At 38.7% G+C, this 13,319-nt stretch overlaps 2 protein-coding genes across 3 annotated transcripts in view; one reads left to right on the forward strand and one right to left on the reverse strand.

Moving 5' to 3' along the window:
• Positions 1-13,319, forward strand: part of LOC121999993 (phosphatidylinositol:ceramide inositolphosphotransferase-like) — a 103,367-nt gene that overhangs the window by 70,938 nt on the left and 19,110 nt on the right. The gene's annotated exons all lie outside the window — the stretch shown is intronic.
• LOC122047605 (putative disease resistance protein RGA1) lies at positions 782-5,299 on the reverse strand. Of its 2 annotated transcripts, XM_042608995.1 has the most exons (3): positions 5,150-5,299; positions 1,432-4,988; positions 782-1,136 (listed from the first exon to the last, which is right to left on the reverse strand). In XM_042608995.1, the coding sequence occupies exon 2, from the start codon at positions 4,964-4,966 to the stop codon at positions 1,439-1,441; it is 3,528 nt and encodes a 1,175-aa protein (XP_042464929.1). In that variant the 5' UTR covers positions 4,967-4,988; positions 5,150-5,299; the 3' UTR covers positions 782-1,136; positions 1,432-1,438. The 2 variants fall into 2 exon arrangements, with proteins under 2 accessions (XP_042464929.1, XP_042464937.1); XM_042609003.1 differs by lacking the exon at positions 5,150-5,299 and having other exon boundaries at positions 1,432-5,036.

Below are 13,319 nucleotides of genomic sequence, written 5' to 3' on the forward strand. Positions count from 1 at the left end.
GGAAGCTTCGTGCCCTAGCGTCGCTTCGGAGGGTTGCCGAGAGAGATCCGAGGGGCACGATCTGGAAGCTTCGTGCCCTAGCTTCGCTTCGGAGGAGTTGCGGCCGAGGGGAGGTGAGCGGCGGTCGCGGCACGAGGAGGAAGGAAGTCGCATGGCATGCCCTAGCTTCGTCTCTACTATTTGTGCGAAGAGAGCTTAACGTGAATGAGCTTTTGTTAAAAAGCAAAATCCATATTAAAGAAACAGTTTTTTGCCACGTCTGCAATGCCAACAAACAAATCGCGCACAGGCACATTCCTTAAGTCCCGCAGGATAACAACATTGTGTGTGTATATATATATATATATATAGTTATAAACTTTTGAGCTATATGCCATCAAAATTGAATCCCAGAGAAAATTAATTCTATGGTTCACACTAAGATATATATCTACATGTTATATAAATTTATAATGCAACCAAAATCGAATCCCAAACTAACTTACACTGATAAAAGGGAAAAAAAACTATCTTACAAACATAAAATAATCTCATATAAAGATTAATTTTTCTTATTTCAAAAAATAATCAATATATTGAAACGATGAATAATACAAAGAAGCTATTATTCTCACGAAGTGAATATTTATAAGTGAATATAAATTTATATAACATGTATAAATTTATGAATAATACAGTTTGTTAATTTTTTTAACAAACTGTATATAAGTGAATATTTATCACAAAGTCTAGGAGTTAAAAATTAAGAGTACACACAACATAATTAATAAATAAGTTCCGCATTTAAATATAAAAGTCACCGATTCGATAATAATTGTTACAAAATATTCGAATCTTAAAATGACAAATTAATATGTCCTAATACTTATTTAGCAAGTTCATAGAGATATAGTGAAAATTAAAGAAATGCACACAATAAGTAAATTTTGTTCCCATAGTAAGCGATTCTAAAGACACCATATATCGCCATAAGAACGTATCACGAAGCTATCACTTGAATATTATTATCAGCAAACTCCAACAGATGCTTTTACCACTTGCCATATGCATAGTATGCCCTTAAAGAACCAGATCCTTGTTGTGATAATTAATTGAACCGTCCGTCCAAGTTCTCATTCCAATTCCAACCTTGCCTCCTAAGATAACCGTGTAAATTACATGCAATACAAGAGACAAATAAAGAATGATCAGCAATGTAAATAATGCTAATTATCAAAGATCTAAAAAAAGAGCAAAGACATTTGGGAGCTTGGACAAAAGAAAAAAAAAATTGTATGGTAAAGAAAAAGTTGATGAATCGTAAATATAAACACGTGAAAAGAGAGACTATGCATGATTCTTCTATTGCGAAGATTAACTAAAAATACGATAGAAGGAATGCAAATTAAAAGCTCTCTATGTATGAAAATAACTGGCGTCAAGGGTACTTACTCTCCTATCATATGTTGAACTTTTGTGACTGCTCCTTCAGCGTTGGATGAACATTGCCAAAGCAATAGAAATCATCTAGTGACTTGGGAAGCCCCAACTCGGGCATCGCTTGAATCTGTGGACAGTCATATATATGTAGCTCTTTGAGAAAGGGAGAAAGTCCTATCTCTGGCAGTGATTGGAGCTGTGGACAGTCACACATCTCCAATCTTTCTAAGAAGGGAAAGTTATGCAGCAGCTCTGTCGGCAGAGATTGTAGTTTCTCGCAATTAAAGAACTTTAGAGATGTAACAGCAGTGAGGCTTCGCATCAATATGGCCTCTTCAAATATCACCTCCTCAGAAGATGATTCAATTTCAAGTTCTGTGATGAATGACAGTGAGTTTCTCAGAGGAAACATTTTAAGCAGAGCAGTGTTGTCCACACATAATTTACGCAGAGACGACAAGCCCCCTGCTTGCTCATCTTCTACATCCAACTGAACCAGCTTAGGACATCCTACGATCCTCAATTCCTCGAGGGAATTAAGGAGTCCTAAGCACTCCATCCATCTCAACTCAGGACATCCTACGATCTTCAATTCCTTGAGGGATTTAAGGTGTCCTAAGCACTCCATCAGTCTCAACTCCACACAGTCAGAGATGTCCAAATATTGCAGTTCTACCAATTGAACCAGAGAAATAGACGTTATGTGTGGACAATGGCTTATTTCCAAGCTAGTAATTAAACAAAGGTTGTGCAAGCAGTCGGGCAAAAGTTTTGAATATTCGCCACAGTAGCTCAACTCCAATCCCTTGAGTGAGGGCGGTAGATGGCAGCCACCTTCTTCGTCATTTTCTGTTTTGCTATTTAATTTGAGCTCGGGACAGTGTTGTATTGTCAATATTTCTAGGGAAGGAGGGAAGGGAGGTAATCTCTTTAGTTTGGGACAATCTCTGACACGAAGTTCACGCATGCAGGGAAATAGATCTTTGCCCTCAGTCCAAGACCACTCCTCCAATGCCCGCAAATTCCATAAATCAAGCACTTTCAACTTGGGAAAACACTTGCCTTCAAATTCATGACTCAGTTGTTTCAAAGCAAACATGTGGTAAATGCGAAGTTCAATCAGATGCAAACGTGGACCAATAAATGGCAGAACGTCATCCCATCCCTTGCAATTTACTAATTCAAGTTTTTCCAATTTGGATAGAACTTTTGGCATCAACCAACTAGGCGACCTACCTCCATGGTACCCTTCAATTTTCAATATTTTAAGTGATTCGTGTGGCTGCAGATCTTCAATTACTTCCTCTTCCAACTTGGCATCCTTCCGATGATTCCATTCTAACACCAATTCTTTTAGATGGACTTTGTTCTTTAACTCAGCATGCTGCGCTTCTTTGCTATCGACAACATTCTCAAGATTTCGAATATGAAGTGATCCATGAAGCTGTGTTAAATCCTTTAGTTGTACAAGATTGAATCCATCGCCCTCTTGAACACTAAACGTTGGCAAATCTTGAAGATTAGCTAGTTTCCATGCATCCTTTGTCATCACCCAATATTCAGCAACAATGTGTCTCAGATTGACCAACTTACCCAATTCTTGTGGTAGAGACTCTAGTTTAGAACAACCATTTACCTTCAGTGTTTGCAAATTATAAAGGTCGCATAATGAGTCGGGCAAATTTTTAACTTTAAAATTGTATGATAAATCAAGGTAACGGAGGTGAATCAATTTACCAATATGTTCAGATAACTCCAGCAAGTCACACCAACTTACATCCAGAACACGAATGCTTCTTAGTTTTTCAAAGAGGCTATCGGGAGGTGAATTTACCAACGACAAGGTGCGCAACTTGTTGTATCCGGAGAACTCCAACGGCAATTTTCCTTCTTCTACTCGTAGGTGCCGAATAGTGGAAAGCATCTTTGTTTGTTCGTTACTTTTAATTCTACATATCTCTTCCGCAGAAATCATCTCAGCTAAATCATGTATAAGGTCATGCATCACAAATTGATCATATTCAGATTCCTGAAAGAAAGACCTGTTAACAAACTCAAGAAAATAGTCGCTTTCAACCTCTTCCATCCTCTTTGTATCTTCGATGAAGCCTTCGGCCATCCACATTTGAATCAACTCAGCTTTATCAAATTTGTAGTCTTTAGGAAAGAACGAGCAAAAAGCAAAACACTGCTTCAGATTTTCATCAAGATATTGATAACTTAACTGCAGAGCTGGCATAATATCATCTTCATTTTGTTTTACTTTCCATATGTCGCTCTCCATTATGGTGGCCCAGTGTTGCTGGCATATATTTGATTGTAGAACCCTACCAATTGTCTTTGCAGCTAATGGTGAGCCCTTCAACTTGCGAGCAATCTTTCTACCAATGTCTTCTAGCCCCGGATAGTCTTCAGGGCTGAGTGTGCCAAATGAGCATTTCTTGAACAATTGCCAAAAGGCATCTTCGTCTAAACCATGGAGCAAGATTGGTTCCGCCAGGCTAACCATTTTAGAAACTTGCATGTCTCTAGTTGTAACAATGATTTTGCTACCATGAGCTCCGACTTTGAGTAGTGCACAGAATGTCTCCCAGATACTCTTATTATCGCTCCACACGTCGTCAAGAACAAGCAGAAACTTTTTATTCTCAATATGCTCATGGAGTAGTTTTTGAAGAGGTTCTAACCCCATGTTATCATATTGTTTTTGTGGAGTTACTGACTGTATTATAGATTTAGTGAGTCCCTGCACAGTGAAATCGTCAGACACACAAACCCAAATCTTGAGGTGAAAATGATCTTGAACTCTGATGTCTTTGTACGCATACTGAGCAAGAGTAGTCTTTCCAACCCCTCCGATCCCGACAATGGGCAAGACGGAGAAGGTATTGCTGAAAAATCCCGATGCAAGTTCCACCTGATTAGCTAACCCCAACAACCAGTCTACCACTTGATTCAGTTCTTTGTCTCTGCCAAACAATACGTCCGTCACCGGGGAAGAGCATGATTCTCTGGTCTGAAACTTCATCTGATTTGGTTGCTTCCTTCTATCATTTCGTGGTAACACATTAATAATGCTCTTCATACGATTAGCAATTCTCTCCAGCCTTCCTTGCATCTTCCTCACTCTAGCTCTCATATCATCTTCTTCCAAGGAATGAGAAGAACCCAGCAACTTTATTTTTGCAGCATAAAACATGTTTGAAAGGCCACTGGAGCCACTTGCTGCCTTGTCCTCTTCTTCACCTTTGATCTTCTGCCTGAGGGCATGATATTGGAACTCATCTATCAAGTCCTCAGCATCATAAGCAGCGTCCTTGAGTTCCTGTATCAATGTCTTCCATTTGGTGTCGTTGCACCCCCTACTCTGTACCTCGTCAAGGATGATTTGAATCTCCAGCAGCGATGGGTGCAGATTTTCCATGTCCTCAGCGAAACCCCGGCTCTCGGCAAACAGTTGGATGGCTTTGTCGCTGGCCTTATCGATCAAGGTCTGGATGAAGGCCTGCGCGAACCATCCCCCCACCACTGTCAGTGGCACCGCCATCTGATTGCAGAAGAGAACAGATCTGCAGCAAGCCAAAAGAACAGCAAAAACAAAACAAAGACAGTAGTAATCAAGGGCCAACAAACGCCATGTAGTAGATCGAACTATTGATTTGATTGATGGCAAATTACAAGGATTAATATATATAGCAAAGTAATATATATGTATAAGAGATTTGATTACCTCCAACTCCAAATAAAGTGGATCTACAGGTGATCGTTGCTGCCGTTGAGTGCGCGATGCTTCTGCAAACTACAGAATATTGCTAAAAGGAAGCAAATATTGCTAAAAGGAAGTTGCAGATCAAAGCAAAGTTGGGCGATGCGACTGCAAACTACCGAATACTCTCCGGAAGCAAATATCGCTAAAAGCAAGTTGGATTTCTAAGTCAAACCGTTGACTTCCGTGTTTTGCGGAAGCTGACTCGGCCAGGATTAATTAAAACTATTTAATATATAATATAATTACAAAAATGAATGTATCTGAATTGAACGCTTAATTCAATGCAACTAAACTCTCTCCCCTTCAATTTTTTTTTTTATGGAATCTTACTAATCAAACATTAATTACGACTATTTAATTTATAATTATACAGATAAATAGATCTATCGCTGGTTTGTGTCATTTTTTTCAGCTTATAATATTTAATTTATGCAGCGGATTCTTCTGGGCCATTCAACGAGCCTTAAATAAAAATATTTACTTTATGTAATTACAAAGATAAGTATTTCAAACAGGGCTCTTTGATGGAACGCGGGTAAGATCAGTCGCGTATCGTTAGTTACAGGGAATTAAGACGAAGGCGACAATACGGTGAATTAGAGAACGTGCATTCATGTGGAAGATGAGAACGTGCGTTCACGTGCTATCCAAATTTAGCCCATGTGCGTTCATGTGTTATCATGTGCAACATGAGAACGTGCGTTCATGTGAAAAATTTATATGGGATCAAATTTATCATCAAAATTAATTGATTAGGCGAATTAGATATCTAGATAAAAAAACGAATGAAATATCAAGGAGTGAAGTGAAAATTTTGATTATTTGATTTTTATGTCCGGGCTTCTGTTTCAGCTTCGACTTCGTTCATTCCGTTCACTTGGATAATTTTTATCATTTGGAATTGAACTCACCCAAATTCATCTTTCGACCTTCTCCTCGAGAAATCTTCCATTTCAGTTTCTCGTCCCTCGAAAATGTCGCACACTCCCTTCTCGTTCGTCAGCATACTCTTCCGCAGCACATTTATAAATTAAAAATATTAAATTTATAATTACATGGATAAATAGATTTATTTGGACCATTAAATTCATTAATCTCACTTTCATTCTTTTTTTTACCGTCTCACTTTTATAAGCACAAATTTATCTGGACCGTTAAATTTATTCATTTTTTTACCTCGCTTCTTATTTTTTCAACTTATTTATTTTTAGAAGCGGACTAAATAAGAGTTAATTAAATATATTTAATTTGTGCAATAGGTTTTTAGACCATTCAATAAACATTGGCTAAAAATATTTACTTTATATAATTACAAAGATAAATATTTAATTTGTGTAACATTTTTTTTTTCAAAATCAGGCATTTTGATGATAATGAAAATAAAAGGACGTATTTTTAAGATGTTAAATCAATTTAAAATAACATACTAGATTTAAAGGGATACTTATTTTCATTAACACTTTAAATCATACATATTTGTTAAAAAAAAATTATATCATTTACATAGTATGGAATAGATTTAAATGAACATTATAAGCCTGATAAGTGTGGAAATACTTATAAATTGATTAGATAACAGTATATGCGATTGAGAGGAAAGTTCAATATAATTATTTTAAAAGTTCCAAATTTAAATATAAAAGACACTTATACGATAATAATAATTACAGATTTAAATGTCAAAATGATAAGTAATGTGCCATAATCCAAATTTTAAAATTTCACACAAATATTAGTGAAAATTTTAAAAATCTATGACACAATAAGTAAATTCTTATTCTTATAGTAAACGATTCTAAAGACAGCATAAAACGGACAAAAAATAATCCTTTCAGCTTGCAAAATGTTTTTTTTTTCTCCCTAATCCGTGTAAAATGGTACTAAAATGTTTTTCTCATGGACAACAGAAAAATAATTACAATGTTTGAGCTTATCCATTTGACGTTGATAAGTCTAAAGGTATTGTATATTAATTTCATTTTCATCTTCATAATTAACGAATAGCCCAATTACCACTGCAAATTAAACTCTAAAATATTCTACCAGCAACTCGTAATTTGCAGTCATTACAATGAGGAGCCACGTTTTGTTCTTTAATGATCTGTATTGTTTTATCATCAATTGAACTATACGCAAAACAATGACACTACACATAGTAGTAGTTTTTGTAGTGACAAAACAAGGTCCCGCTCTGTAGTTTGTGCACCTAATAATTAGCAACAGTATTTAACTAATATTCAAACTATAAAAATAAAATACTAACAATCGCCACCAATAACCAAATACAGTTGTAAAACTAAAAAAAAAAAAATAATACTAGCCATCAGTGTCAGTTGCTAGAAGTTATTCGAGTCACTTAAAATTCTTTTTTTTAGAAATATCGAAACTAATTAACGTTTACAGCTCGCTGACGGACAGATTTCCCTGATATTATTCAATGGATGTGTAAGCTCTTGGAAAGGATTCCTCGATCAAGCCAAGGAAGAAAAGCAGATCGAGCGAATAGCAGAGTCCTGCAGGAAAATCATCATTTGATAGAACTACTTTATAATTATTCCCTTTGATTTTTGGATAGACAGATAGTAATGATGGAGTAAAAAGATTCAGGAAGCATATTACCTAAATGTTATCTGTTATGTATTTAATAGAATAGCCTCTAAGCAATTTTGCTTGATATGGATTATGATAGATGAATGAATTGAATGACTATGAGTTAAATAAAGCTCAGTGACAAGTAAAACTAAATGACTATAACTGAAATATGTCAAAGTACCATGATCTCACAAGCATCTACGTCATACACTGCAAAAGAAAAAAACATAGCTCACCATTATACTAGCAAATTTCTGCTGAAGGTGAAAACTCCTCTCCCATTGTTCGACTAAGATAATCAGGCATACAATATGATCACCACAAGGAGCAGGACTCATCAATCTGAATATGATGACTGCGACAGTTAACCAAGAGAGAGATCACTCTGTACAATATCAATTTTTACACATGCATTGAAACAAAGTTAAAAAGGATAGGTATAAATGCCTAAGAGATCATGACAAGAAATTTCAGGTTAATGCCAAAATCGTATACATGGACAGACAGAGCAAACAGATAGTAGCAACACTCCGTTGTCATTGAAGAACAAAGTACTTGCATGAAATATGATTATCTAATGGACTGTTAACCACCAGACAAGATAATGCAATAGACAACTTTGATTCAGGGAATGACAGCAATTGCAGTAACGTGCGAGATTCAGGAATTGCAGGAAATACAATCTGAAACCAGCAACATTCGTGATGTGGCATCATTGTTGTCGTTGCCTCTTGATTCGCTCAAGTGCTCCTAGATGAGTACTGTTTGTGATCTTATCTGAAAGTTACAGAGATAGTGTGTTGGGCAGTGACTCTGTTGTTTACTAGAATAAGACTTTGAATTGAAGAAAAGGCTTTGAGTTGGAACAGAAAGGACTTCTGGAACCCCCTTACTCTCTGCGCACCAAATAGAGAGCAAAAGGAATGTTAGAGTGAGAATCAGGAAGGAGATCTATGGCACATACACTCCTACGCTCAAGTCAGTATGATGACCGAGCAAAAAGTAGGGAAGATGACCAGTAGATGCGTGCGTGCGCCTTAGTAAACCATAGTGTAAACATATCAAAACGTACCTGACCAACGGAGAAAATCACCCTTTATATCACATTTCATAACCTCCGCAATCATAAGATGACAGAAAATATCGGGTATCAGAAGTTGTCGAGCAAAGAAAGGCATACAGCCTGAGAGATCTACAGTCAATATTCGAGGAATCTTCCGTTACCAGCATGTGTACCGCTTTTGTAACTTACGCCATTAATAAGGCAGTTGAGAGAATATGTTGTCATAATGTGTCGACTGATGGAAGGTGTATAGTCACCTTCGAAGAAAGTTCCATTGAATGCATATGTTATAATAGACGAATATTCTCTGACGAGTAATTGTTATTCTCTGACAGGTTGTTATGATTCTTTGACAATATTATCCCCTGAAGGTATACCAGTCAGATCTTTAGCCGACCGACTATATATTATACTGACAGATCGATACATAAGCAGGGTATCGAGTCCTGTAAGGCCGTCCGGCCCCTAGGTCGCTCGTCTATATAATTTGTGATGCTAGGGATTTGATATTGAAGCAATATGGAGCTAAGTCCCATAAGCCCGGTCGGTTCTATTACCGACCGACCGTATGCTGGGATACTTACTTTTGAAGATTGGGGAACTAAGTCCTAAGAGATCCGATCGATACTTTTAGCCGATCATCCTTATGTTAGGAGGCTTGCCTCTAAAATGATAACCTGGGATCTGAAAGTTCGGACGAGTTCATACTAAGAGTTGCCTTGCATACTTACCCTGCGTAGGAGGTGGGGGCGCTAAGCCCCGTAAATCTGACCGACATTATGATCGACCGACCATACCCTCGGTAGTTCGATCAGTTGTTTGGCTAACCACTTATATGATGATATTGTAGAAGTGGTGTAGACTCTACCGACACGTTAAGGCCGGTTGGATAAACTGTGCATCTTGGCAATGAGTGGAGCTACAAGTCCTTGAAGTCTAACAAGTTTTAAGGCCGCCCGACCATATGCCAAGAGACCTGTACTCTGAGAATGGGAAGCTAGGTTCCCTGAATCCGGCTGGCTATATTATCGACCATCTTTATGGTAGTCCGGCCATCTTTTAAATCCTGTCAGTTCATAGTTGACTAGATATATACTAAGTGTTTTAGCACTGGAGTGGATCACTAGTTCTCTCGAGTTCGACTAGTTCTTGGGCCGGTCGTACTCGTATCGAAGGCCTTAGTGCTATGTGAAGAGAGAAGTCCTGTTGGGAGTAACACGCTAGCTGCCGCTTCCCTTTGACTTTGACTACCACCTTATCCTGACTTTAACTACCACGTCATACCTGGGCTCGCTCATAACATTCTGTATCACTAGCCTTTCCTTCAAATCTAGTCGAAGGAGGCTCGTAGCCGACTGACTAGATTCGAGTCTTATCTTCACCCGATTGCCCTTTTTATTGGTCCGACCTGCTGGACACACTTTCGATCGCCTGTTTTTCATTATACTCAATTATATTTCTTGGAAAAACGCAAGTCAGACGTTCGATATGCCAAGCAATGTGCCAATTGGTAAGCGAGAAGGCATTTTTCAAAATAATGATTCGGCTGTTGCATTCATCATAAATATCCATTTATGGGTAAACACCACATGTCCTACTACCTCATCTTTGAAGCGACAACTGACGCGCGTCTTTTTGTACGAACCCACAGCACTCCCTCCTCTTCAATCCAACGACCACTAATGATCAGGATGTTTTGATCAAACGTCTGAGATTGGGAAATATCTCATGGCTCATGTTTAAAAACCCTAAGCATTTTAGAAAAAGGTTATCTGCGCTGCGTCCTCTCTCATCAACTCTTCCGATAATTTTTGACGAACTTTTCTTTCTTACAATCGGTGTCAGTAAGTTCCTCCTCTTATCCTTCTTAGTTTTCTCTTCGTTTATCCATGGCTCAAGAATCTTTTGCTCCTTGGTATATCTTCAGCCGCTCTGATTTTGATAATTGTGATCGAGAGATGCTCCGCCAACAATTAGAACTCAACTGCCCAAGCTCAACCTCATCTTCTCCTCCTCCTGATCACATTACTTTTTTTAAAGATCATCTCCTTGCAGGTTTACGTTTCCTGATTCCTCGCTTTCTATCTGAGCTAAGTAGCTACTTTAATCATCGACTTCAACGACTTGGACCGAACACCTTCCGCACTATGTGCAGGATATTCATTTTGTTCCGCTTGTATGACATTCCTCTGACTCCCCGTAACTTTCATTATTTTTCTTACCACCATAAATCGAAACCAAGGGCCTTTTTATTCCAGTTTCGTCTTAAGGTAGTGTTCTTTAAGGGTCTGCCCTCCTCAAATAAGGAATGAAAAACTCATTTCTTTTTTATTCAAATGCCCGAGTTTGCCTCCCAGCCGACTAAATGGAGATCTGACCTACCCCTATTCCTGGCCTTGGCAACTATAAACATGATCCATCTTTTATATCTGCCTCGAGGAAGCTGGCCGGCTTAAATTTCTTAGCTCCAAAATTGTTGCGTGGAGGCCTCCTACACTTGTTCGTACTGAGCCCCCTCTGAACGTCACTACCTTGCTCTTTCGGTAAGCATTAGCAACTTAGTTATTATGTTTTCACTAACTAAGGTCTTCTTTGGTTTATGCAGTAAATGCCTTTTATGAAGCCTTGGTTTCCAAGCATATTTGGCTAAAAGAGGCCGAGATGAATCGACAAGAGCAAATGCTTTTAGCCTAGCAAAAAATTCAAACAAGTGGCCCTTCAGACGAGGCTTCCAGTAGCCAGGCGAATGAATTCAAGGCAGCGCTGATTAGGTCGTAACTGTCACCTGCGCAAATCAAATTAATTAATTTCTAATCAACCGAACCCTTAACCTACATTAAGATAGTATAGTAGAAGACCGGATCGTCTCTCACGTGAAACCAATGATAGGACTTTTGTTTTAGAGGGAATCGAACAATGAGGTTTTGTTTTGGGGTTGTTTTCTAATTCTACTGCAATAAATGAAATCTTATCTAACCAACAATCATGAACATATAACACAGTGTCACTCTATGCTATAGATAACATCATCAACAAAAATAACTTGAGAGAAATGAAACTAAATCATATCTAACTATCAAAGACAAACCTAAACCGAATTGTCATCCTACGACACAAACACATATATCAATAGACATAACATAAAAAACAAAACAAATAGCACAAACATGCATAAAGGAAAAAATAATAGTAAAACAAGTGCAATTGAACTAAACAAACTTAACAACGATTAATCAAAACCTAACTATGCATAATTGATAAACCTACACCACATTGTCACCTTATGATCCAAGTTTAGCAATCATGCGTAAATAAAACCAAACAAAGTAACAAAACCTAACAAAGTGCAAGACTAAACAATCTAACATTCATCATAACACAACCACAAAATCAAATGCATTAAATTAACCAAACTTGAAACAATCAAATAAGAAAGTAGCTCAACTATCCCACGATCAACTTCAATTGGCTACCCTTTGCCGTCACACGAAGAGCCCGGAGATAGAACCACTGGCTCCAGTGGACAGCAACACTGATGACTATCCTCTAATCAACTCCTCCCCATAGCACACACCACACGAAGTTGATGGCTTAGATAGACAGGGAAACAACACAAAATTCAGTATCAACAGGGAATCAACTCAGAATTTCAGCAAGTCAGCCACCAAAACAGAATTCCAACAACATCATAGGAAGAATTTTCTGCCGAAATTGGTGAACTGAAGTTGCTGGAAAATGCCCGCCTTCGCAACCACGTCCGCGGAAAGTCCACAGCAGCCTCAGTGATGCACTCAAAGACGAGCTTGCTGGAGATGAAGAAGAAACGGCTGGCTGGAATTGAGAAGAAGGTGCTCACTGCTCTGCCGACCTCTTCCTCTGTTGAACTCCTTGCGTTCGCAACACCGTCGGCAAGGAAATCTTTAGATTAGGGATGGAGAGGAAAGAAGAACAGCCGGAGAAGAGGGAAGAACAGCTGGATTCCTCTGCTGGAAGCTCCCTACGTTCGCAACACCGTCTGCGAGAAGCTTTCGGAGGTAAGGATGGTTTAGGAGTGCCTTGCCAGAGCAGAACCACTCCGGCAAGGAAACCCTAGATTGGCCGCCGCTCCTCAATAAGGACCGGGAGATGAGGGGAATCCATTGCGCCAGCGCAGAACTGCTCCGCCGGAAAGTGATCCCTAGTTGAGGTCATCGTTCACAGGAGTCGCCGGCTTTGTCATCCATCGCCGGATTGAGCAGATCGGAGAAGAGGAGCTTGGGGGCGTCGGGGATTTGACGAGGAAGGCACGCGAACAGTGCAGAGCAATGAAAACCCAAGCCAAGTTTGCTGGACCGGATTTTGTCCCTTTTTAAGCTCTACTGAACCGGATCAGTGCCGCTTTTTAAGCTCTACTGAACCGGATCAGTCACTGAACCGGTCTGAACCCATTAAACCAGACCAATTGTAATTTCTGGGCTTTAGATTTGGGCTTTTAAA

Source organism: Zingiber officinale, chromosome 1B (genome assembly GCF_018446385.1).
Source record: "Zingiber officinale cultivar Zhangliang chromosome 1B, Zo_v1.1, whole genome shotgun sequence".
In the NCBI taxonomy this organism is placed as follows: domain Eukaryota; kingdom Viridiplantae; phylum Streptophyta; class Magnoliopsida; order Zingiberales; family Zingiberaceae; genus Zingiber; species Zingiber officinale.

Bases quoted from the DNA above. Each gene is read 5' to 3' on its own strand.
- LOC122047605 (XM_042608995.1), bottom strand. From the start codon at position 4,966: ATGGCGGTGCCACTGACAGTGGTGGGGGGATGGTTCGCGCAGGCCTTC.